This window comes from Ovis canadensis, chromosome 2 (genome assembly GCF_042477335.2).
Source record: "Ovis canadensis isolate MfBH-ARS-UI-01 breed Bighorn chromosome 2, ARS-UI_OviCan_v2, whole genome shotgun sequence".
Lineage (NCBI taxonomy): Eukaryota > Metazoa > Chordata > Mammalia > Artiodactyla > Bovidae > Ovis > Ovis canadensis.
The window spans coordinates 255,113,559-255,136,518 of NC_091246.1; the positions used below are offsets into that span (position 1 = coordinate 255,113,559).

Sequence of the window (22,960 nt, forward strand, 5' to 3'; positions counted from 1 at the left end):
GAAAGAGATGGGAATACCAGACCACCTGACCTGCCTCTTGAGAAACCTATATGCAGGTCAGGAAGCAACAGTTAGAACTGGATATGGAACAACAGACTGGTTCCAAATAGGAAAAGGAGTATGTCAAGGCTCTATATTGTCACCCTGCTTATTTAACTTATATGCAGAGTACATCATGAGAAACGCTGGGCTGGAGGAAGGACAAGCTGGAATCAAGATTGCCAGGAGAAATATCAATCACCTCAGATATGCAGATGACACCACCCTTATGGCAGAAAGTGAAGAGGAGCTAAAAAGCCTCTTGATGAAAGTGAAAGTGGAGAGTGAAAAAGTTGGCTTAAAGCTCAACATTCAGAAAACGAAGATCATGGCATCCAGTCCCATCACTTCATGGGAAATAGATGGGGAAACAGTGGAAACAGTGTCAGACTTTATTTTTGTGGGCTCCAAAATCACTGCAGATGGTGACTGCAGCCATGAAATTAAAAGACGCTTACTCCTTGGAAGGAAAGTGATGACCTACCTAGACAGCATATTCAAAAGCAGAGACTTTACTTTGTCAACAAAGGTCCGTCTAGTCAAGGCTATGGTTTTTCCAGTGGTCATGTATGGATGTGAGAGTTGGACTGTGAAGAAAGCTGAGCGCTGAAGAATTGATGCTTTTGAACTGTGGTGTTGGAGAAGACTCTTGAGAGTTCCTTGGACTGCAAGGAGATCCAACCCGTCCATCATAGAGGAAATCAATCCTGAATATTCATTGGAAAGACTGATGTTGAAGCTGAAACTCCAATACTTTGTCCACCTGATGTAAGAACTGACTCATTTGAAAAGACCCTGATGCTGGGAGGGTTTGAATGAGGGAGAAGAAGGGGACGACAGAGGATGAGATGGCTGGATGGCATCACCAATTCAATGCCCATGAGTTTCAGTAAACTCCTGGAATTGGTGATGGACAGGGAAGCCTGGCGTGGTGCAGTCTCTGGGGTCGCAAAGTTGGACGTGACTGAGTGACTGAACTGAACTGAACCCTTTGTCAGTCACATCATTTGCAAACATTTCCTTCTGTTCTCTGGGTTGTCTTTTCATTTTGTTTATGATTTCCTTTGCTGTGCAAAAGTTACTGAATTTAATTAAATCCCATTTGTTTACTTTTGTTTTTATTTTCCTTACTCTGGGAGATGGCTTGAAAAATATATTGCTATGATTCATGTCAAAAGGTGGTCTGACCGTGTTTTCCTTCTGGTCTTCCATTTATCTTTGATCCATTTTGAGTCTGTTTTTCTGCGTGGTGGTGAAGAGTTTTCTCGTCTGATCTCTTTACATATAGCTGTCCAGTTTTCCCAGCGCCACTCTGCCCTAGATGCAGTGGCCGGAGGGGCGTGGGTTTGCTTCTGAGCTTCCTGTCCCCTCCATTGACCTGCGTGTTTCTGGGTTGTGCCAGCTCTGCACTGTTTTGATTGCTGTAGCTTCGTAGCGTGGAGAGTAGTCAGGAGCCTGTTTCTTCCAGCTCCGTTTTCCTTTCTCAAGATTGCTTTGGCTGTTCATTTATGTCTTTTAGGATCTTTTATGTCGCTATACAAAGTTTAAGAAATTCTGTTCTAGTTCTGTGAAAATGCCATTGGTGACTTGATAGGGATTCCATCGAGTGTGTAGATTGCCTTGGGTAGCACAGTCACTTTGATATGTGACTGTACTCTTCAGCCTAGGAGTTAGGGCTGAAAATGGAAAGGCCTTCCTCTAGCAAGTTAAGCACGTGGAACGGAGTTCACTCACAGTAGAGCAGAGGTGGCTGTCTAAGGTCTTTTATTTAACACAGTTTATTGTAAACCCGTCCCAGTTCCTGCCTGCTTCCGAGGAATGGCGGGGATTGCTGCTGCCCGTCCTCTGCCACCGCTCCCCTCTCCCGACCGTGAGCATTTAGGCCGCTCCCCTGCTTGTCAGTAGCCCCCAGTTGTCCATCACCATCGGTTCGCCAGCAGCCACTCGGTTAGGACGCGTTGCAGTATCGTAGCTAATTTGGCAGATGCATTGTGTCAGGAGCAACTTCGTGAGTTTTGACTCGTGTTCTTCTTGCTGCGGTCACTCTTCCCAGTTTTTAAGACATTGTACGTCAGTGGCTTTTGCCTCATGTTCAGGTTGGACATGTAGTATGTGCTACTCTGCCTCTCGCTCCGCGTCAGGATTTGCCCCCGAGTGTCTGTGGCCCCTCCCCCACAGGGCTCTCTCGCATGGACGTAGCACGGTCTATCTGTTCTCTTGTTGACGGGTATTTAGAGTGTTTTCAGCTTTTAGCTCCTCAGATCTGTTTCGATGTTTCCTATTTTAAATATTGCCTTGTATTTGGTATTACACTAGTTAAGCTTGTTATTAGAACATTTATTATCCTCTTAAGTGAACTGTCTTGTATCAAAGCTAAAAGAAACACCCTATCATTTCTTATCCGCACATCCTCAGTGTTCCTTTACTCTCCTAGGGTGCACCGTTAGTTTCTTCTCCTAAGTTTGGGTCCTGAATCATATTTCGGGCTAAGGGAACTAGCTGCTGCGCCCTTTGCTATTGCGGACCGTGCCCTTGAGTTAGAGGAGTTGTTGAGAACAAGTCTTTTGGTTTTATGGTTGTACCGGAACTTGGCTGACACTCTAGGTTTTCAGTGAAGAGGGAAAAAAGCACTATCAGAAGCCTCTAGAGATTTATTAGATATTTGGGATGGGCTTGGCATTTGAGGTGTGCCTGACAAATTAAGGTCGCTCGCGGCTAGTGTGGGGAAGTGCTAAAGGACAGGTTTCATTCTGAGCATCTGAAAGAGGTCGTGCCCAGCGTGGCTGCAAGCGCTGAGCTAGTTCAGAACTTGAGAAAGTGTGCCCTGGCATGTGCTTCTCTCCCGCTGCAGCTGTCACGTGGGATGTCATGGCCAGCTCCTCGGACAGCGAAGACGACAGCTTCATGGCTGTGGACCAAGAGGAGAGCGTGCTGGAAGGGGCCATGGAGCAAGATGCGGAGCTCCGCGCGGCGCTGGAGGCCGAGGAGACTCGGCATAACAGGTCCATGTCTGAGCTGCCAGAAGAGGTTTTGGAGTATATCCTGTCCTTCCTCTCCCCATACCAGGAGCACAAAACTGCAGCCCTCGTCTGCAAGCAGTGGTATCGACTGATTAAAGGTACTTTGGAAAGGGCACAGGTTTATTTACCCATTTAAGATTTCTTTGAATGATTTTTAATCTCTGTTTGATTGTTTCCTCCCTTCCGTTCACCGTGGTTCTGAAACAGCGGTAGACAGTTCGCCCTGGACATTTTCCTTTCTCTTTATCCTGCCTAGTTTTATGAACAACTTGAATGCTGTAGTTTTTAATCCAGCTTGAAGTTTTAAAATGAGGATTCTTTCCTGCATATTCCTGGAGTTGATCCGGTAAACTGCATTATTCTGGAATAGGCAGAGTAGGGATGAGCGTGGATTGACGGTAAGAGCTAACCTCCATACAACTCTCACATTGCCAAGACTGTCGTGACCGCTTTGCAGTTGACCTAGCAACCTGTGAATAGCTTAAAGTAGCTGTTTATGGTAGATGTGGAGTTATGAAAGCATTTGATGCTTGATTTTATGTCTAAACAGCCCAGGTCCTATGTGTGTATTTTACTTTTTAAAATGTATTTCTCCCTTTTTCCCCCTCCATTTTCTAATCAAGATTTCAGCTTTAACTAAATGTTGAAGTTACTAATTATATATATTTTTTCAAAAACTTTTTTGTGTGGACCATTTTTAAAGTCTTTATTGAATCTGTTACAATATTGCTTCTGTTTTTGGTTTTTTGACCGTGAGGCATGTGGGGTCTTCGCTCCCTGACCGGGGATCAGACCTGCACCCCTGTGCTAGAGAGTGGTCTTAACCACTGAACCATCAGTGCAGTCCCCTGTATTTTGAATTAATAACAGTCATTTTTGTTTTAGGTAGAAAGGGCCTTTTTTTTTTTTTTTAATGAAGATGGCCAAGCCAGTTGAATAGTCTTTGATCAAAGCAAGGGTTGTATTGACTTTTTCTTTGCTGATGTGAGCAAGGCAGCCAGAGAGAAGAGAGAGGGAAAAGGTTTAGATCAGCATCAGTCTTAAAATCTTTCCTAGAACCAGAGAGGTTCTCTGAGGAGTAGGGTCTTTATCAGTTGTCCGGAGTGCAGCCTCAATGGCTAATAAGGGCCGGCTGAGTTGAAGCTGCCCCGGGCCCTCCGGCTGTGCGGAAGCTGCCCCGGGCCTGCGCGCATCTGCTCACACCTGGTGTCGTCGGCGTGCGCAGCCTGCTTCTGCTGCAGAGCTAGTGGACTCTGCAGGAGAGGCTGGCTCCCTGCACTACGGAGGTGGATGGTGTCACCTCGAAAATAGAGGAGGAAGAGTCATACATGGGGGTGGCGATCTAATCAAAGATGCTTATTTATTCTTGGCATTCTTATCGTTTCTCTTTTCTTTTTCAAGAGAAAAGAACCTTGACGTAGTGTTCAGTCTTGGATCTTCTGGGGGAGTCACTGCCAGCACAGGGTTTTCTCCCCTCGATCATTATGTCTCTGTCTTTTATTCACTACGGCCTCACCTCAATCCAGGACTTGAAAATTTGTGTTACTTCACCAGTGTATAGTCGGCAGTATGGTCACCCATTGAAAATGGTCATGTCTTTTTAATATTCCAGTTCTTATCTGTGAGTTCAGCCAAGGGAGAATGGTCATCACCGGAAAACATGTTCTGTGATCCTACTTAAGGATCCACAAGGTGGCATAAATTCGAGAATGACATTCTCTCAAAGTGTAAATAATTGATTGTACACTTCATTCAAAACGCTTCTCTTTGAAATAAGATAGTAATTTCATGTGTTGGAAAAACAGATTGTTCCAGAAGTATGAAGCTCTCACTTTTTAAAAATATGAACTTTATTTTTTTTTAAGTGGTTTTTGGGTTCACGGCAAAATTGCGCGGGTCATAGATTTCCCGTATACCCTCTGCCCCGAGACGCGCACAGCCTCTCCCGCTTTCAGCATCCTCACCAGAGTGGTACGTTTTACAATTGATGATCCTGCATTGATAACACTGATGTATCATTGTCACTCAAAATCTGCAGTTTACCTTAGGGGGTACATCCTGTGACTTTGGACATGTATATAATGACATGTATCCAGCATTATAGTAAAAACTCTGATTTTTTTTTTAAACAGCTTTCCTCAGTTATAAATTCATCATTTCATAATCCACTGTCAGCTAGTTATTATCTCCTTGTTTTACAGAGAATCCGTGGTCTAACCATAGGTATTTACTAAACAGCAGTTATATTTCAGAGATTGTTTTACTGTATTTTTTCTCACAAAACTAAATTATCTCCCAAGTCTCTTTGTTTTGGAGTAAGTGGCACCAATTATTTTGATATGTTTCCTTAAGATGTGGCATAAGTGGAGCAGAGTTAAAGTGTGAGCTGATTTTGTCACCTTGAGGGAGTCATTTAACCTTGGTAAAATCTAAAGATTAGATCTTCCAGTTTTGAGCTTATGTGATTTTGTTTTCTGTCTTTGAATGAAAGAAAATCAAAGAAATCTGGAGTTCCCCAAAGAAACTTACATCTTAAAAAAGTGATAAGACAATAGATTCAGTTTTAATAGTTTGGTTTATAAGTGAAGAGTCCAGGCTGAGGCATTGGTTATTTTTGTCTTTAGGTGTAGCTCACCAGTGTTACCATGGTTTCATAAAGGCTGTTCAGGAAGGAAACATCCAGTGGGAGAGTCGGACATACCCTTATCCCGGGACCCCCATCACCCAGCGGTTCTCACACAGTAAGTATTTATCCTGAAAGCAGGTCCCGTCTTGCCAGCGGTCATGTTTGCAAAAACTATTTTTGAGGCTTGTGTTTTGTCTGACGTTTTTAATGAAGGGAATATAAATGAGGATTCATATTAATTTTACAGCCAGAGTAGGGAAGAGCGTGAGCCTAACAGTACTGTAGGCTCTGTGGTGCAATTTTATGCTCTGCTTTTCCGCTGGGTTTTCCCAGTGTCTGTACTCCAGAGGTCGAGGGCCTGGGCTTCCAAACACTTGACATCGGGTGAGAGAGGGTGGAGGGAAGGTGCGCGTGAGGGCGCTTCTGTGACCCTGCTTCGGGAGCAGCCTCAGTTTAGCAAGAGCTCTCTATTTTAACATGGTGTGTGTTCGGCAAACACGGAATTTGACTGGGGTCACACACAAATTCTGAACATGAAGGATATTGATTATAAAATACAAATTTAAGTAATAAAATTATAAATAAAATGTTCTGGCAAATAGACATAATTTAGAGCTCCGACTTATTCTGGAATTAACTCTCCATTGTAGCTGATTTTTATAGATGCCACTTTACGTATGTTTTCCTTTGACTCGGGCCCCACACCTTGTGGGGTCTTAGTTCCCTGACCAGCGATGAAACCCAGGCCCCAGCAACGAGAGCACTGGGTCCTAACCACGACCGCCAGGGACTTCCCAGTATCATTTCATTCCGGAGGCGACTGCTTTGCCATGAGGCACCAGGGGAAGCCCATTGTTGGTTCCTGTCCACCGTGGAAGTGAGCCTGAGCTGTGTTGCGCTGGAGGCCAGTAAAGGTGTTCACATATTCGGTTTTACAAAAGTTCATTGAGAAGAGAGGGAAGCCTTTCAGAAAGTTCTCGGAATTACTGCTTTAGTTATATTACTTGCCTATTCAGAAACCTTGAGTGTCTGTCCAGTGGTAAAAGCTAAACTTAGTCATATTTAAAACCGTCTTTAAGCCGACTTATTTCTACATTTACTTCTTCATCTCGTGACTTTTCCCAAGAGCTCACCTCATTTTAAGGTGTCCTTTTGCTGTGCTCATTTCTTCCTCCCTGGAGTATTCTCGTCCGCTTAGCTGAAGCCTGCTTCTTCTTGAAAGCTCAGTTTAAGCTCTAGCTCTTTGGGGAAAGCTTTTCTCAACTCTCTGGGCCACAGAAAAAATTTTCCTGATCTGAACTTCTGTCTGGAATACTGATTTGGCACCTAACTCATATTGTCTTTCACTGTTAACTTTTATATTTGTGTCTCTTTTTTTAAGCCATATTTTGAAATTTGAGGGGAAGGAGAGTTATTGGTTATCAGTGTTACGTAAGAATTACTCGCAAAGTTACCAACTTAAAACAAGGTTTATTATCTCACAGTTCCTCAGGGTCAAGAATTTGGGAGTAGCTCAGCTTGGAAGCTCTGAGTCAGGGTCTCTCATGAGGTTACAGCCAGTCTGTTAGCCAGGGCTCCCGGCCCCTGAGCGCTCCAGCGACGCCTGGGGCGTCTGTCTCCAGGCTCACTTAGTAACTGTTGAGAGAAGACTCGGCTCCTTACCGCGTGGACTTCTGCACAGAGCTGCTCACGACTTGGCAGCGGGCTTCCTGCGAAATGACTGATCCGAGCGAGACACAGAGACGCTGAGCTGGCAGCCGTGCTGTTTCCTACAACCTGACCTCTGAAGCGAGCCCCGTCCTTTCTGCTCTGTCCTGTGGGTCACACCGGGGCTCACCGAGGGTGCAGTGCCAGGCGGTGGGGACCCGTGGCAGTCTCTTGGAGGTTGGCTGCCGCAGACCATACGCCGCGCCCTCACGTCCAGAGGTGTTCAGTGAAACGTGAGGGCTCGTTGCCGTCTGTGAACTGAGTCTGAGCAGATCAGAGGAATGAGTCGAGGTGTTGGCTGCTGTCAGTTCTCTTGGGGAGCTGTTTCTACTCTTGCTGTTGTAAACCCCCTGAGCAGTAGATCTCAAAAGTACGCTGCTCGGACTTCGGGGGAGGGAGGTGTCTGTGAGACGCGTTGGGGGGTCTGTGCGGTCAGGACTGGCTTCCGCTGGTCTCCGCCTGTGAGCGTGGCCGTGCCGTGCATGCCCTTGCCCTGAGCGTCAGCTGTAGCAGTCCCCCGGTGCCACTTGGGCACCGTGTGCACAGCTGGCAGCGCAGCGAAAAGACAAGGACTGCTTCTTCAGCTGCTGCTACTTGTTATGATGCTAAAAATAGTTTTGAAAGAGTCTCAAATGTTTTCAGGAGTTCATAGATGTATACTTTGCAGTAAAATTTAGATGAATCCTTGCTGAAAACAATGAAATGATGGGAGGATCCATATTAGGTCCAGTATTTATTGTTGGAGGAGGGGTGGCTTCAGTTATCTGCAGGTGCTTGGAGTGAGGAGCGGAGACGAGGTTCATTTGTTCCTGCCTGTGGTGGCCTTTGTTGCCGCAGGAAGAGGGCTCGCTCTGGAGGTGGTGCCCGGGCTCCATTGCTTGGAGCAGCTCTAAGTGCCGTGGCATAGTAGGTGGGGCTCGAGTGGTCCAGAATGCAGGCTGAGTGGTGGTGTGCACGGGCTTAGGAGCTCTGAGGCACGTGGGATCTTCCTGAACCAGGGGTCGAACTGGTGTCCCTTGCATTGCCAGGTGGCTTCTTAAATATTAACTACCAACGGAAGCCTGAGGATGGTGTTTTGAAACAAGTAGTGTTGGAACCCTTTGTTGTTTAATTGCTCAGTTGTATCCAGCTCTTTGCCTCCCCGTGGAATGCAGCACGCCAGGCCTCTCTGTCCTTTACCATCTCCCAGAACTTGCTCAAACCCATGGCCATTGAGTTGCTGGTGCCATCCAACCATCTTGTCCTCTGTCTTCCCCTTCTCCTCCTGCCTTCACTCTTTCCCAGCATCGGAGTCTTTTCTAGTGAGTCAGGTTTTTGCATCAGTGGCCAAAGTATTCAGCTTCAGCATCAGTCCTTCCAGGACTAATTTCCTTTAGGATTGACTGGTTTGATCTTGCAGTCCAAGGGACCTTCAAGAGGCTTCTCCAACACCACAGTTCAAAAGCATCAATTCTTCGGCACTCAGCTTTCTTCACAGGCCAACTCTTACATCCATTCATGACCACTGGAAAAACCATAGCCTTGACTAGACGGACCTTTGTTGACAAAGCAATGTCTCTGCCTTTCAATATGCTATCTAGGTTGGTCATAACTTTCCTTCCAAGGAGTAAGCGTCTTTTAATTTCATGGCTGCAGTCACCATCTGCAGTGATTTTGAAGTCCCCCGAAATAAAGTCTGCCACTGTTTCCACTGTTTCACCATCTATTTCCCATGAAGTGATGGGACCAGATGCCATGATCTTCGTTTTCTGAATGTTGAGTTTCAAGCCAGCTTTTTCACTCTCTACTTTCACCATTATCAAGAAACTCTAGTTTCTCTTCACTCTCTGCCATTTGAGCCGTACCATCGTGTATCTGAGGTTGTTGATGTTTCTCCCGGCAGTCTTGATTCTACCTTGTGCTTCCTCCAGCCCAGCGTGTCACGTGATGCACTCTGCATGTAAGTTAATAAGCAGGGTGACAATATAGAGCCTTGTTGAACTCCTTTCCCAATTGTGAACCTGTCATCTGTTCCATGTCTGATTCTAACTGTTGCTTCTTGACTCACACGGAGGTTTCTCAAGAGACATGTAAGGTAGTCTGTCTCTTAATGTTTATTACCATCTGCCTTTTACCATAATTATCTGTGTAGGAGAGGCTGCATGCTAAAGAAAAACTTTTGATTTGGGAATTAAGTTCCTTGGCTGCTCTGATCGACACTTTCCTCATCCGTAAAATGTATATACGCCCATATGTTTAGGAGTTTTCCACAGTTTGTTGTGATCCACAGAGTCAAAGGCTTGTGTAGTCAATGAAGCAGAAGTAGTTGTTTTTCTGGAATTCCCTTGCTTTCTCCATGATCCAGTGAATGTTGGCAATTTGATCTCTGGATCGTCTGCTTTTTCTAAACCCAGCTTGTACACCTGGAAGTTCTCAGTTCACATACTGCCGAAGCCTAGCTTGAAGGATTTTGAGCAGAACCTAGAATTCAGTTCAGTTCAGTCGCTCAGTTGTGTCCGACTGTTTGCAAACCTGTGGAGTGCAGCATGCCAGGCTTCCCTGCCCATCACCAAATTGCATAGTTTCCCCCCAAATTCTCTTCTCTCCTTAAGTTATGAACGGCACTATCATTCTCTCTGTTGTACAAACTTGAAAGCTTGGTTTCACGCTCAGTTCCTCTCCTTCCCTCAGCAACAGAAGTCGAACCTTGCTGACCCTGTTCTGTCTCTGCAGTCTGTCTCAGATCTTTCATTACTCACGCTTATGACTTAATCATCCCATCTTTGCTAAGTCTTTTCTTCCTCCTTTCCTCCCTCACCTCTCTCCCTCCCGCATTGCAGCATCTTACTTCCCCGGCCAGAGATCACGCCTGTATCTCCTGCAGAAGCGTGGAGTCTTAACCACAGGATCGAGAGGGCTGCTGCTGCTGCTAAGTCACTTCAGTCCTGTCCGACTCTGTGCAACCCCATAGATGGCAGCCCACCAGGCTCCTCCATCCCTGGGATTCTCCAGGCAAGAACACTGGAGTGGGTTGCCATTGCCTTCTCCAGTGCAGGAAAGTGAAAAGTAAAAGTGAAGTCGCTCAGTCGTGTCTGACCCTCAGCGACACCATGGACTGCAGCCCACCAGGCTCCTCCGCCCATGGGATTCTCCAGGCAGGAGCACTGGAGTGGGTGCCACTGCCTGCTCCGAGGATCGAGAGGGAAGTCCCCCTAAGTCTTTTCTAAACAGTCTTCTTACCTTGTCTCTTCATCTGAACCTGGTCTAGACACTGTTGGCAGCCGTCCCTGAAACCTGGGACAGTGCCACCTCCTAGGGCATTTGGAAATATGCAAGGTCATTGCTTACTGTCTTGACTGGACAGTACCACAGGCAGTAGGCAAGGACCAGGGTTGCTGAATGTCCTGTAGTGAATGGGATGATCCCGCACTCAAAGAACTGACCTGTTCAGAGTGACAGGCACCCCGTGCTGGGAAGCACTGCAAATCTAAGACGTAAAGCCAGCCGTATAACTCCTCTACCAAAAGGCCTCAGCCTTTCTGCACTGCATGTGGAAGCTTCCCCTCCGGTGGCCTTCGAGGCCCCAGCCTGCCTTTTCAGCCTGACTCACTGCGGCATCCTTACGCAGTTAGGCTCCACCCACACAAGATTCTGTGTTTGTCTGAAATTCCCTACTTGGTGGCTTTGCTTAGATGCTCTGATTTCATTTCCCTTCCCCTCCCTTTCCTTTTTAGCCCCTAGATATGTTCCCCCTTTCTTAATTGACAGAAAATGCCCTGACCTCTAAAACCCATCTAGGAGACAAAGCCGAAAGCCACCTTCTTTCACGCTATTTTCAAGTTGCCCCGTGTGGAGATTAAGCTCTTCCCTTTCTCTGCTTGTGCTGCCTGAGTACGCTCTCCATACCTTCCTCTTAATGCTTATGACCGTCTGCCTTTTACAGTAATTCTTTGTGCAAGGAGACCACATGGCAAAGAAGAGCTTTAGACTTGGGAAGCGGGTTCCTCGGCTTCTCTGATCCACATTTCCAGAAAATGCGTATAACGGATTCTGTTTGTGCACAGGTTACGAGGAGATTTAATTGAGGAAACATTGTAGAAATATTTAACCTGCAGAGCGATAACGACAATGATGGTGTTTCCTCCACAAGGTACTTGTCTCCTTGGGGACACTCTGGTCCCATGTCTTAGACATCTTGTGCCCCTTTCAGAACACCCGGTTCATAGTTGACATCTGTCAATTCTGTGGAATTGTGTAACAAAGATATGAGCAATAGAGCTTCTTTCTTATGTAAAAGTCAAGACAGAAAATGCAGGGGAAGTAAATGGAGCCAGCTCCCCTAGTCACTCGATGAGTGTTTGTGTGGCCAGAGCTGCAGCTCTTGGCTAAGGTAGAATGTCCCTTCAGACGGACATAGGGGTCTGTTGAGTCCCCAGCACTATGTTTTGAAAAGCCTTTTGGTGTTCAGGCTGCATATATGGTCGAGTCATTCCATACACATGCTAATCTCGCTCCTGCAACACCAGCAGGCCCAGACTGGGTAACCAACCCGTCTTACTCCATAGCTATGCAATTACAGGCCTTACCCGTATGTCCTGGCGTGTAGATGCTAGACATGGGACAGCCTAAGCGTGGGATAAATGCCTCAGGACCTTTCCCTGGAGACGAGAGAGGATACAAGGGAACTTCACCTCTGAAAGTGCAAAAGTCGGAGTTCCGTGCGCATTCAGTGACTACCAGGCGCCATGGAAAGTATGAAACAACTGGGCGACCTTGAACTTCAGGGAATGAGAGTGTAGCAGGAAACTACTCAGAACACTGAAAACTGTGCTTACTGTGTGTGTGATTGTGAGTGCTGGATTTGTCTTCAAATAGGAATTCCTAGATTTTAACTTGAGGCGTGTGACTTTAGGAGTTGTTCATGGAGCAGTCAAGCACATTTCAGAAAATCTGAAGAGATTTAGCAGTTGGAATGATCACATTCTCAATGTTACTAATATTTTTTTAGCAGGGAAATCATACCGTACAGTGGACAGTAACTTCTGTATAGCACATTCCAATGGTCTGCGTGTTCTGAAAGGAAAATGTTCTGTTTGGGTGGAGAACTTTGGTGAAAGGAAATATCTGCTTGAGCGCTGGTATTTGCTTAAATCCTTAGTTTTTTCTAAAAGGCCCATTGAATTTGTTGGGTCCCCAACCCCCACTCAGGCCAACACGTCAGCGTCTTAAATAAAAATAGACAAACATGGTTCAATAGGATGCTTAAAATATTTGAGTGTATTATTGATGGCTGTTTTCTCATTCTCATTATGTCTGAGTTCTAAACATAGCTGCCTAAATTGACTCTCTTCCTCTCCAAGCTTTGTTGATAACGCCTGCTGGATGTTGAAAATACAGTGTGTGAAACTTGTCGTTTCAGTCCCATCAGCTTAGCATAGAGTTTGGGCTGTGTCTTCCTCTTCCAGGAGCCTTTGTTTGCTCAAAGAGACCAGGAAAATGCCATTTGCCTTAGTTTAGTATAGGGTTGGAATACACGTGGCGAAGGCCTCACGGGGCCAGCTGCTGGCTAGGTTTTCAATCCAAACAGAGCAGAAGAATGTTTGCTGCCTCTGAAAAATAAAGGCGCCGTGTTCTTTAAGCAGCTGCCAAGAGCTGGTCTTTGAGAAATAGTGGGACATAAATGAGCCCCTGACTGGTTTAGTTATGAAATCATGGATCTGTCTTATCAAATGTTGTTATAATGGACCTCAGTTAGAGTTTCAGAAGACAAGGGGCGTGGCTAATTTCTGTTCTGGGGTTCTGGATTATCCAGAGGAATAGAATGTTCTCTTATGCTGGGCACCAGTCAGGTCAGTTTAAAATTGCCCTGATTTGTTGGAGTAGCTAGTTCAAAAAAGGTATAAAAAGACCAAGATACTGGAAGCTTAATGGCTCTAGTGGAGATTAAAGCGTGGCTTCAGTGATTATCCTTTTTGTTTGTTGAATGTCATCTAACTCGATCCATTGTTATTTGCAGTGGTTAACAACTCTGAAACATGAGCAATGGAATTACATAGAATTTTCCCTTTTGGGGGGCCACACAGTTTAGGGGGCAGTGGAAGCATGAGGTCCTAACCACTGAACTGCCAAGGAATTCCCAGGATTACACTCTTCAGTAGCCTTTCTTATTGGGGTGTTAATGTAAAAGCTGGTTTAGTTATGGATTGCAAGTTGTTTTCAAGGCAAAGAAAGTCAGAGGGGAAATTCCCTGGTGGGGGGCCTAGGTTCAGTCCCTAGTCAAGGAACTGAGATCCCTCAAGCTGCATGAAACCATCAGAAAATAAAAAAGAAAGAGAGTAGTGGGAAGCGTGCAATCATGTCATCCTTCGTATTCCATCGCAGCATGTTTGAGTTCTGGGAGTAATTAAGTGTTCTGCAGATGTGAGCCTGTTGACGATTAAACGGCATTTCATTTCCTAATATCTCTAGTTTCTTTAATTTCTTTGTTAATTTGAAAAGTCTGTAGCTCTGTTATTGTGCATTGTTAGAGGTCAGATCGGAGAAGGCAATGGTACCCACTCCAGCACTCTTGCCTGGAAAATCCCACGGACGGAGGAGCCTGGTGGGCTGTAGTCCGTGGGGTCGCTGAAGGTCGGACACGACTGAGCGACTTCACTTTCACTTTTCACTTTCTTGCATTGGAGAAGGCAATGGCAACCCACTCCAGTGTTCTTGCCTGGAGAATCCCAGGGACGGGGGTGCCTGGTGGGCTGCCATCTATGGGGTCGCACAGAGTCGGACACAACTGAAGTGACTTAGCAGCAGCAGCAGCAGAGGTCAGATGTTTCGGATTCACTCCTTCCACTGGCTGAGGCTACAGGGTATAAGTGACCGAACACATTGCTTTTATTATCTCTTAACTCATCCAATTTTCAGATGTGGCTTTCCTAGTGTGGAGAGTCCTTAAAGGCCTATCAAGTGGGCTGAGTTTAGAAAAAATAGGAAAGGAGGGTTATTCCCAGAACGTTTGTGTATCACAAGAGGTAATTATGGCAGCAGCACTTCCCTTTTTCTGAGCTTGAGTAATGGTGCCAGAGTTCAGAAGAGATCTTAAGAACAGTGGTGGACGGAACTGAGCTGGACCTACCGATGGGCTGGGTGATCACCAAAGCCATGCCGCCCTAGTGGGCCGAACCTCTGAGTTTCTTTTCCCTTTCCTCTTCCTTTTCCGTGATGCTTAATGCTTTAGCCTAGTTTCCCTTGGGGAGGTCTGGTTTTCCCACTGATGTGCATGGAATGGATGAATAGTTTTGCTCCGCTCTTTTCCCTAAAACCCAGGATGGTGAATGCAGAGCTGTGAGGAGCATGGCCATCTCTCCCACAGGATAGAGGCTGCGTGCGCCCTCTGGGAAGCGTGGTGGAGCTGAGCTTCCATGTGTCTTGTCCAGGCCCTGGCTCTGGTCTTCCTGGTGTTAGGGGAACAGCCCCTCTCACAGCCCGCCTTTTGCCTTCAGAATAGTGTCTGCTGGTGAGGTGTATATGATCACCTGGTTAAAAAGGCGTTTCTTAGAGACCTCGGTGCTCTTTGTTGACTTATTTACAGTGTGTGTGTGCTTCTGGCGTGCTGGGTCTCTGCTGCTGTGCGCCGGCTTCTCTTGTGGAGCGGGGCTCCGAGCGCGTGGGCTCAGCAGCTGGGGCTCCAGCACTCGTGGTGCGGGACTGTCGTCGCCCAAGGCATGTGGAGTCTTCCCGGGCCAGGGGTGACCCCGTGTCCCCTGTACTGGCAAGCGGTTCCTATCCGCTGCACCACCAGGCAAGGCCGACGCTGGTGCTTTTCACGTGGTACTTACTTATGCGTTGGTTTTCTGTTCAGCACCGAACAGTCAGCTTTGGTGGCTTCTGGACACACCTAGGAGCTTAATGACTTTCACGCTTTTCCCTCTTGGTGGTTTCGGGACCACACGACCTCCGAGATCCCCAAGCTACTCTGGCTCCGTATGTGTGGTTACCTTGTGGCATTGATTAAAATTATTTTCTGTGATTCTCTTTCATAGAAAGTCGTGTTTATTGTTTTGTTTCTTCACATCTCATTTGAAAGCAACAGCAGTGAGAGGAGTGGCGGGGAGCGGTGGGAGGACCCAGAGCCCGCCGTTGGCAGTGCCACTCCCCTCTGGCCCGCGAGGATGGCGGTATAGGCTCAGGCTGGTCATGGAGCTGTGCTGGCCCTCCACTCATTGAGCAGTCTGAATCCACGTTCTCGTGTGCTCTTGCTAGAATAATGCTCTTATGTAATATCATCGGCAGCCTGCTTAGTGTGCTCAGAAATAACATTTCCATAGCTTCTCTCTGGTCCTTAAAGGTTAATGTAGTGTTGATGAAGCTGAAGACACGAGGCTGGTTATAGGAAGGTTGGCACCTGGTAACAGCTACGACATGCGTGAAATGATTGGTCTTTGAAAGATACAGACTGCAGTTACCGTGTTAGAGCACCTTCCAAATCCGACACCAGTTGCTCATTGCCTGTTTTCTTTCTAGGTGCGTGCTATTATGATGCTAATCAGTCTATGTATGTGTTTGGAGGCTGTACCCAGAGCAGTTGCAATGCTGCCTTCAATGACCTCTGGCGACTTGACCTAAATAGCAAAGAGTGGATCCGACCTTTGGCTTCAGGTGAGAGAGAACATGCTGCTCTTTGCCCCCTCACCAGGTAACTCGCTTTGCACGGACACTCATGATCGTTTTGGTGTTGGTCTCAAGAACAGATTGCTGGGGCCCCAGGTCCTCTGCCAGATCTGCTTGTAAACACTAAAGAGTGACATGCTTGTGTACGGCCTTTGTACTCGTTCTGAGTTTTACTGTTTCGCTAGTGTTGGCGCCCGGCCGGAACTGCTGCACTGCTGTGTGAGTTCATTTGTGCGGCTTTCGCGAGTCCTTGCACAGGTGTGATCTGCTCTTTGGTATGCAGCTGAAGTAAGACAGCAGCCCGTGGTGAGAACTGTGGCTGGCTGACAGAAGCGACTGTCCCAGGGCTGAGGTCTCTGAACGTCGCCTGTTGTTGCCAGCTCAGGTGTCTGGGGAGTGTGTGGACACGCCTCTGCTGGCCCCTCCTAACTGCGCAGGAGTGTGGGGAGATTCCACAGCTGGTGCAGCCCCACATTGCCCCACTGTGCCAGAGTCCGTGCAGGGAGCTGCCGGGACACTTTCTCTTTTGACCTCGCCTTTCTTGGGGAAGAAAGACGCGCGCGCACACACAGTTGTTTCTGCACGCGAAGCGGAGTGGCTGGAAAATGCAGTTACAGGCTTGGAGGGCTCGGGTGACGGGCGAATGGCGTCCACTGAGTGTGAAGCGCCCTGCTCAGCTTGTTGGCAAGCTTTTCCCAAACAGTCTTCTTTTGGCCTTGCAGGGTTGCGATTCATCGTACTTATTTAGGTCTTGTTTGCTTTGATTACTAAATGGAAGGCAACATGGTATATTAGAAAGGGCACTGGACTAAGAGTGAGGCGACGTCAGTTTCATTTCCTGGCAAAAATCACCAATTCTGCATGTAACGATGACCAAGTGACCGTATCTCTCTGGGCGAAGTGTGCAGCGGATCAGAAGATCCTGATTTTAAGCGAGCTGAGCGAGCTGCTCTGTGTTTCCCCGTGTTCCTGTGATGACTGCTCTGAATGTCTCAGCCAGGCGCGTAGAATCTTTTTATGAGAGGACGCTGCGCGCTGCTTCCCCAGCGCGGTAGCCCCTGCTGCTTCCTCTGCGGCAGGCGGCGGGGAGGGGAGCACAGAGTGGCAGCAGGCGCGCAGAGCGGGGGCTGGGCGTGAGCACGTGGGACCCTGGGAAGTTATCGGAAAGATGAGAGGGTGCTAAGCTTTAAAATGCTTTGAATGTTAAGACGGTTTTAGAGCCTTCAGAACTTTGTACTTTGGAGCATTTCTCTTTCTTTCTAGCACTTTGTAACCCCTGTTGCACTTAACACAGCGTTGATGAATACTTAGAATCATGGATTCTAAAATGCAGAGGGTCTTTTTAGCTTAAGCATCTTATTGCCATTGTACTTATTGTCCAGGCCCCATTTCACAGCTTTGATGTCCCAGTAACAAAATGCCAATACCGCCTTTCTCTGTTTCGTGACCAAGCTCATGCCTTTGGGGCTTCCCTGGTGCCTGTGGTGCAGGAGACCTGGGTCAGGAAGAGTCCCTGGAGAAGGGACTGGCTTACCCAATCTAGTAGTCTTGCCTGGAGAACCCCGTGGACAGAGGAGCCTGGCGGGCCCCAGTCCATGGGGTCGCAAAGAGTCGAATGCCACTTGAGCAATGAACACTTTTATGCCTTCGACAATTTGGTGTGGGTCTTGCTCTTTCTTGTACATGTGGACTTGTGGACCTTCATAGCCTGTTGGCATCTACTTTGCTTATTTTTCCTTATTTTTCTTTACAAGATAAACATGGCATTTTTGTTGTTGTTAACTACTAAGTTTAAAGACTATACTTTGAATCCCCTAGGTAGAAGTATCAGAGAAATAACTGTCTTTGTAATGCAGATTTTATAACTGATCTGAATTTTAAAAAGAAACACAGTGTTGGACTGTTCCCTTTTCTAAAACATATTGGCTCCTAGAAGTTTAAAAGTAATTTTCTAACAGAATATCTCAAAGAATCTAGTTTCTGGATCACTCTGATCTACAGTTAGAGGCTAGTTTTTTGTGGGGTGGTGGGGGGAGTGGGGACTGAGCTCTTTGAAATGTCTAGTTTAAGTTTAAGAAAGAAGCCAGCAGCTTAATTAGGAGTCCTGTGAGACTGCTGGCTTCCCAGGTGGCACACTGCCAGTGCAGGAGGCGCAAGAGGTGTGGGTTCAGTCCCTGGACTGGGAAGAGCCCTCAAGGAGGAAATCACACCCCACTCCAGCAGTCTTGTCTGGAGAACCCCACGGACAGAGGAGCCTGGCGGGCTACCGTCCACAGGGTCACAGAGAGTCAGACACGACTGAGCACGTTCACACAGAAACACATGGGAGCCTCACTGAGGCGGAGAGCCCGTGGGAAGGTTGCCTGGGATGCTCCTCTATGCTGTCACGAGTCCCAGTCAAACGTCAGTGATTCTTTCTGAATAAAACACAGTTGCTGGTACGTCTTGGTGTGCCTGACTCGCCCATTTGAGCGCTTGGAGGTGGGTGAGTTGGATGGTGCCCGAGGGGAGGGTGCTGCCTACTGCCCTTTGGTACCAGATGCGACGTCTTCCAGCATTTGAGTGTCTGCAGATGAAGCGCGTCCAGAGTGACAGCTGTCCCCGTGCTCAGTCTTCAGGTGTAGCTCTTTGGAAGAGAGCATCACACAGACAGCGGAGCAGTTCGCACTGGGAGCCGAGTCTCGGTGCAGAGCGCTGCTGTGTCAGGCGCCTTTCACCTGTGTGCTTGGCTGTATTGCGCAGGAGCCTGGAGCATCTCATTCGGCTTGGTGTCTTAGCACAGGCTGCCATAACACAGTACGGCAGTCTGGGGGCCTTCAGCCCCAGAAACTTACTTCTCACAGTTCTGGAGGCCAGGAGTCTGAGGTCCGGGGGCTGGGGAAAGCTCTTTTCCTGGCTCTCAGAGAACCAGGCAGCTTGTTCTGTGTCCACGTAGCCGAGAGTGAGTTCTGATGTCTCCTCCTCTTTTTGTAAACCAGATTATCTCCCTGAGATTCAGACTCAGCATGTGGGTTTGGGAAGGATGCAGCCCGGTCCATAGCAGTTGGAAATAATGTGTTTTGTCAACAAAAGCTTGTCCTGCGTTTCTTTGGAAATGAGAGGAGGAGGAGCCTCTGCAGGGAGGCGGGTGGTGATGAGTGTTGCGATGACGGCTCTTCCGGTGGACCTGTGGCGCTTCTCCGACACTTCCGCTGAGGCACCGCCTCCTCCCTTATACACGAGGGTAGGTGAGTCCTGCCTTCGTGGAGCTTATACTGTAATGGGGAAGAAACGGTAAACACATAAAGGAAGCGAGGAGTGAGACGTAAAATGAGCAAGGGAGACAGCCTCTTCTGCCGCGACATGACGGGTGCAGGGTGCAGGGTGCAGGGCGGGGAAGGTGGCGCCTGCGGAGGGCAGGACGTGTTGCAGGAGCGGGAAGCGGTCCTGTGGGCGCAGCGTAACGAGCAGGGTGGCGGCAGAGGCGGGGCTGGGGTGCAGATGGGCGCCAAGGGCGCTGCGGCCCTGCAGACAGTGTAAGTAAGGAACGCTGCTGCTGCTATTTAAGAGGTGGATTAAAGGAGGGCAAGAAGATGGAGCAGAGAGAACAGACAGGCGGCTGTTGGAATAGCGGCGGTGGGAGCATGGGATGCCTTGGACCAGGGTCGCAGCAGTGGAGATAGAAGAGAGTGAATCTGCGCTGAGTTTTTCTGTTAAAATTGATGGGACTTCTTGATGGATTAGATATGGGAGGGTGAGAAGGGCAATCAAGGCTGACTTAGGTACACTTAGGTAGATAGTGGGGCCATTTGCTAAAACAGGAGATATATTTGGAAGAGTTTTGTTTTTTTGATCTCTTTAAACATTGAAGTGGTGGCATCAAATAATTGGTTGCTCTGGGGAGGCTGGTGTGTGAGGTGGAAGCTTGGCTCCCCGCGGTGGCGGGGGGGAGGCGGCGCAGCCCTTCTGCTCAGGTAGTTCTGCGGTCACTCTTCATTTTGTTTTTTTTTGGTTTGTTTGTTTTGAATAGATTTTTGAGTTTTATTGAAATCTTACATGAACAAGAAATTGGAAATACAATCACATCAAAGAACAAATTGTCACGGCTTTGACGTTTAAGCCAAACAAATTTTGTAGGGCAGGTTTCAAAAAGGTGTGAAGTTATAACAGTTTAAAAACACAGTTGACCTACTTCTACGAATGCAAAACATACAATCATAGGTTATTTTTAATACAAGAAAACTTAAATTTGTTTGCTTTTAATTTCTTCCAACTACTAAGACAAAGCACTAGCTTGTATTTTTATTTACAGCATACTCCATACCTCTGTGTAAGCTGTCCCAAATCCAAAAAATGAAACTGTCCAAAACCAAAGGTTCTGCAAAATCATGATTTTAACAGTGTGCTCAGCTTGTTTTGAAGCTAAAATGAAGCCTGAAACGATAAAAGCATTGTAACTCCCAGAATAAGGGAACTCTGCAAGCCCAATAATGTCCAAGAGCATTTATGAAAAGAGGAAAAAATAAAAAGACTTGCGTATATACACAATAGTGATTTCTTCAGCCAAATACAAATGGCAGCAAACTGCTACTTAGAGATGAACCAGATGAGCCAGTTTCTTGAAGGGTGTAGATCTAGGGCCAGCCGTATCTTGTCAGTATCACTTTCAAGCCCTCACTTGTCTGTTTCCACTGTGGCCCATAAGTGTCCTGAAAAAACCCCTGGTTGTCATCATTGTAACCATAGTTACCAGAATAGTCACCACCTTGCTGAAGCGGCTGTTGAGCGATGGGTTGGGAACCCCAGTTCTGTTGGTTGCTGGTCTGACGGCGCTTGGAGTCAGCTTGGTTGCACCTGTCTGCCTTTCTCTCGCCTCCTTCATTGCCCCCACGGTTGCCCCGAGATCCACGGGAACCACGGCCTCTCTGCTGTTGTGCAGGACCCCCTCTGCCACCCCTAGAGCCTCTTGGTGGTCCCAAAGGTGCCCCCCTCTGTGAGTAGCCAGCTCTCCCTCTTGGAGGTGGTGCTCCCCACCCCCTTGGTGGTGGTGGAGCACCTCGCCCTCCCCTTCCTCCTCCTCTTCCTCTTACTGCATAGCCATCATCATAGCCGTAGTCGGGATCTTCATCGCCTCCACGATAGTCGTGAAATCATAACCATAGTAATCATCATAGTGATCTTCATACCATAGTAATCTGGAGGGTAGCCGTATCCACCTCTCCCCCGACCACGACCCCGACCTCTGATTGGAGGTGGCGTGCGCAGGGAGGGCGACAGTGCTCGCCTCCATGCGCAGCGCTCCTGGGGGCCTGCCTCGCAGCTGGGCGCGCTTCCCTTTTCTTGTCTGGTGGCTTGGCTGAGACTGTCTCCGTCTCTTCTCCTTCTGTTTCTTTCTTTGCCATTCATTTCACCCGTGGCCTTAACAGCTGCTCCTCTGTCTTCGGAATGAACAAATGCATAATCTTTCAACTTCGTCGCTCTTTCAAGGTTTCCAAATTCAGAAAATGACTTTTCCGGTATTTCTCCTGTCGCTGCAGTAGCCGAGTTTCTCACAGATGAAACTCTCACCTTAGCCGTGACTTCTGGATCTGGCTCCTGCGCAGGGTCAGCCCATCCAGCCGAGACTGCATTTCCCCACACTTCCACTTTCCACTCATCAGCCGGCGTCTGGCTGGTGCTGCTGACTCGTGGTCCTCATACTCAAGGAAGCGGAGCCCCCGACTCTCCTTTTTGTCATCGGGTTGATGATGGAGAATAACATCCACCAAACCCTCTGTGACTTTACTGAGTTCTTCCAGAATGTTTTCTTTAGTTTTATTCTTTGGAATTGATCCAACAAAAAGCCTGTTGTTTGCCGCAGAAATGCACACTCCGAGGTGTTCGCCAGGCGAATTCCATAGCTGCCGCACGGCTCACCGGCTTCCTGTGCGGCTTCCTTTCCGCAGAAGGTGATGAATGCAGACCCTCTGCTCTGACCAGACAGTGGATCTGTCATAAACGCAGAGCCCAAATGGGACCAGCCTTTTCAGAAAGGGGCACCAGTTCATCCTCGTATAAATCTCTTGGTATTTTACCTACAAAGACTTCTGTTCCAAGTCCAGGTTGCACACCAGAGCACACACTGTCTGGGGGAGCACCACCATACTTCCTCTGTCCTGTGGTTACAGCCAAGGCATAACCGGTCCTTTCAAGCAACGCCGTGACCTTTGCTTCGTCAGGTCCCTTCGTGGACTCTTGCGCCTTGCTCCCCTGTTTCTCCCTTTGCCTGTGGGTCTTCAGAAGCCCACATAAAGGTGCCCTTTTGTTCTGAACATGTGATAAGTCACTTTCCTTGAACTGCTGTAGTACAGACAGAGCTCCTTCCCCATTAAATCCCTGAGAGCATCAATTGCCCTTCATCAAGATCGACGTAAACTGCCAACCCTGTCTGAAATATTCCATCAGGCCTTTCTGCCGCCTTCTGAGGGAGGCCTGCCTCTACCAGTGTCTTGGAGTGTTCTGTGTGGTTTACACTGGGAGTATCCATTGGTTCCTCCTCTGCTTTTAACTGTACCGCACTACCGTTCACCCGGTTAGCCATTTTATTATGCTGCGGGGCAGAGCTGCGGCCGGTGGCCGGCCCGTGAGAGCCAGCGCGAGGCGCTTTGAAAACGACTAGAAATGGCGTGCGCACCACCCCCTCCCTCGTTCTTCATTTTGTTCATGCAGCAGATAATCAGGGATTGCTTACTCTCTGCCCAGTATTCCTTCAGATGCTGGAGATTCCTGAGTGAATAAAAAGACAAAAATCGTGCCCCTAACGGAGATTAAACTCAAATGGAGGAAAGTGACAGTCGCCCGGTCTTCTCCGACTCTTTGCAACCCCCTGAACTGTGCGTGGAGTTCTCTAGGCCAGGACACTGAAGTGGGCAGCTGTTCCCTTCTCCAGGGGATCTTCCCAACCCAGGGA

At 47.8% G+C, this 22,960-nt stretch overlaps 1 protein-coding gene and 1 pseudogene across 3 annotated transcripts in view; one reads left to right on the top strand and one right to left on the bottom strand.

Annotated features, from left to right (window-relative positions):
* FBXO42 (F-box protein 42) overlaps positions 1–22,960 on the top strand; it is a 127,943-nt gene that overhangs the window by 74,394 nt on the left and 30,589 nt on the right. For 2 of the 3 annotated variants that reach the window (XM_069579298.1, XM_069579297.1), the window contains exons 2-4: positions 2,891–3,157; positions 5,684–5,800; positions 15,886–16,020. In XM_069579298.1, coding sequence (XP_069435399.1) covers positions 2,908–3,157; positions 5,684–5,800; positions 15,886–16,020 — 502 coding nt within the window. In that variant the 5' untranslated portion in view covers positions 2,891–2,907. The remainder of the gene's footprint in view (positions 1–2,890; positions 3,158–5,683; positions 5,801–15,885; positions 16,021–22,960) is intronic. The other variant, XM_069579299.1, reaches the window with a different exon arrangement.
* On the bottom strand, positions 20,591–22,658 carry LOC138434461 (heterogeneous nuclear ribonucleoprotein R pseudogene; annotated as a pseudogene).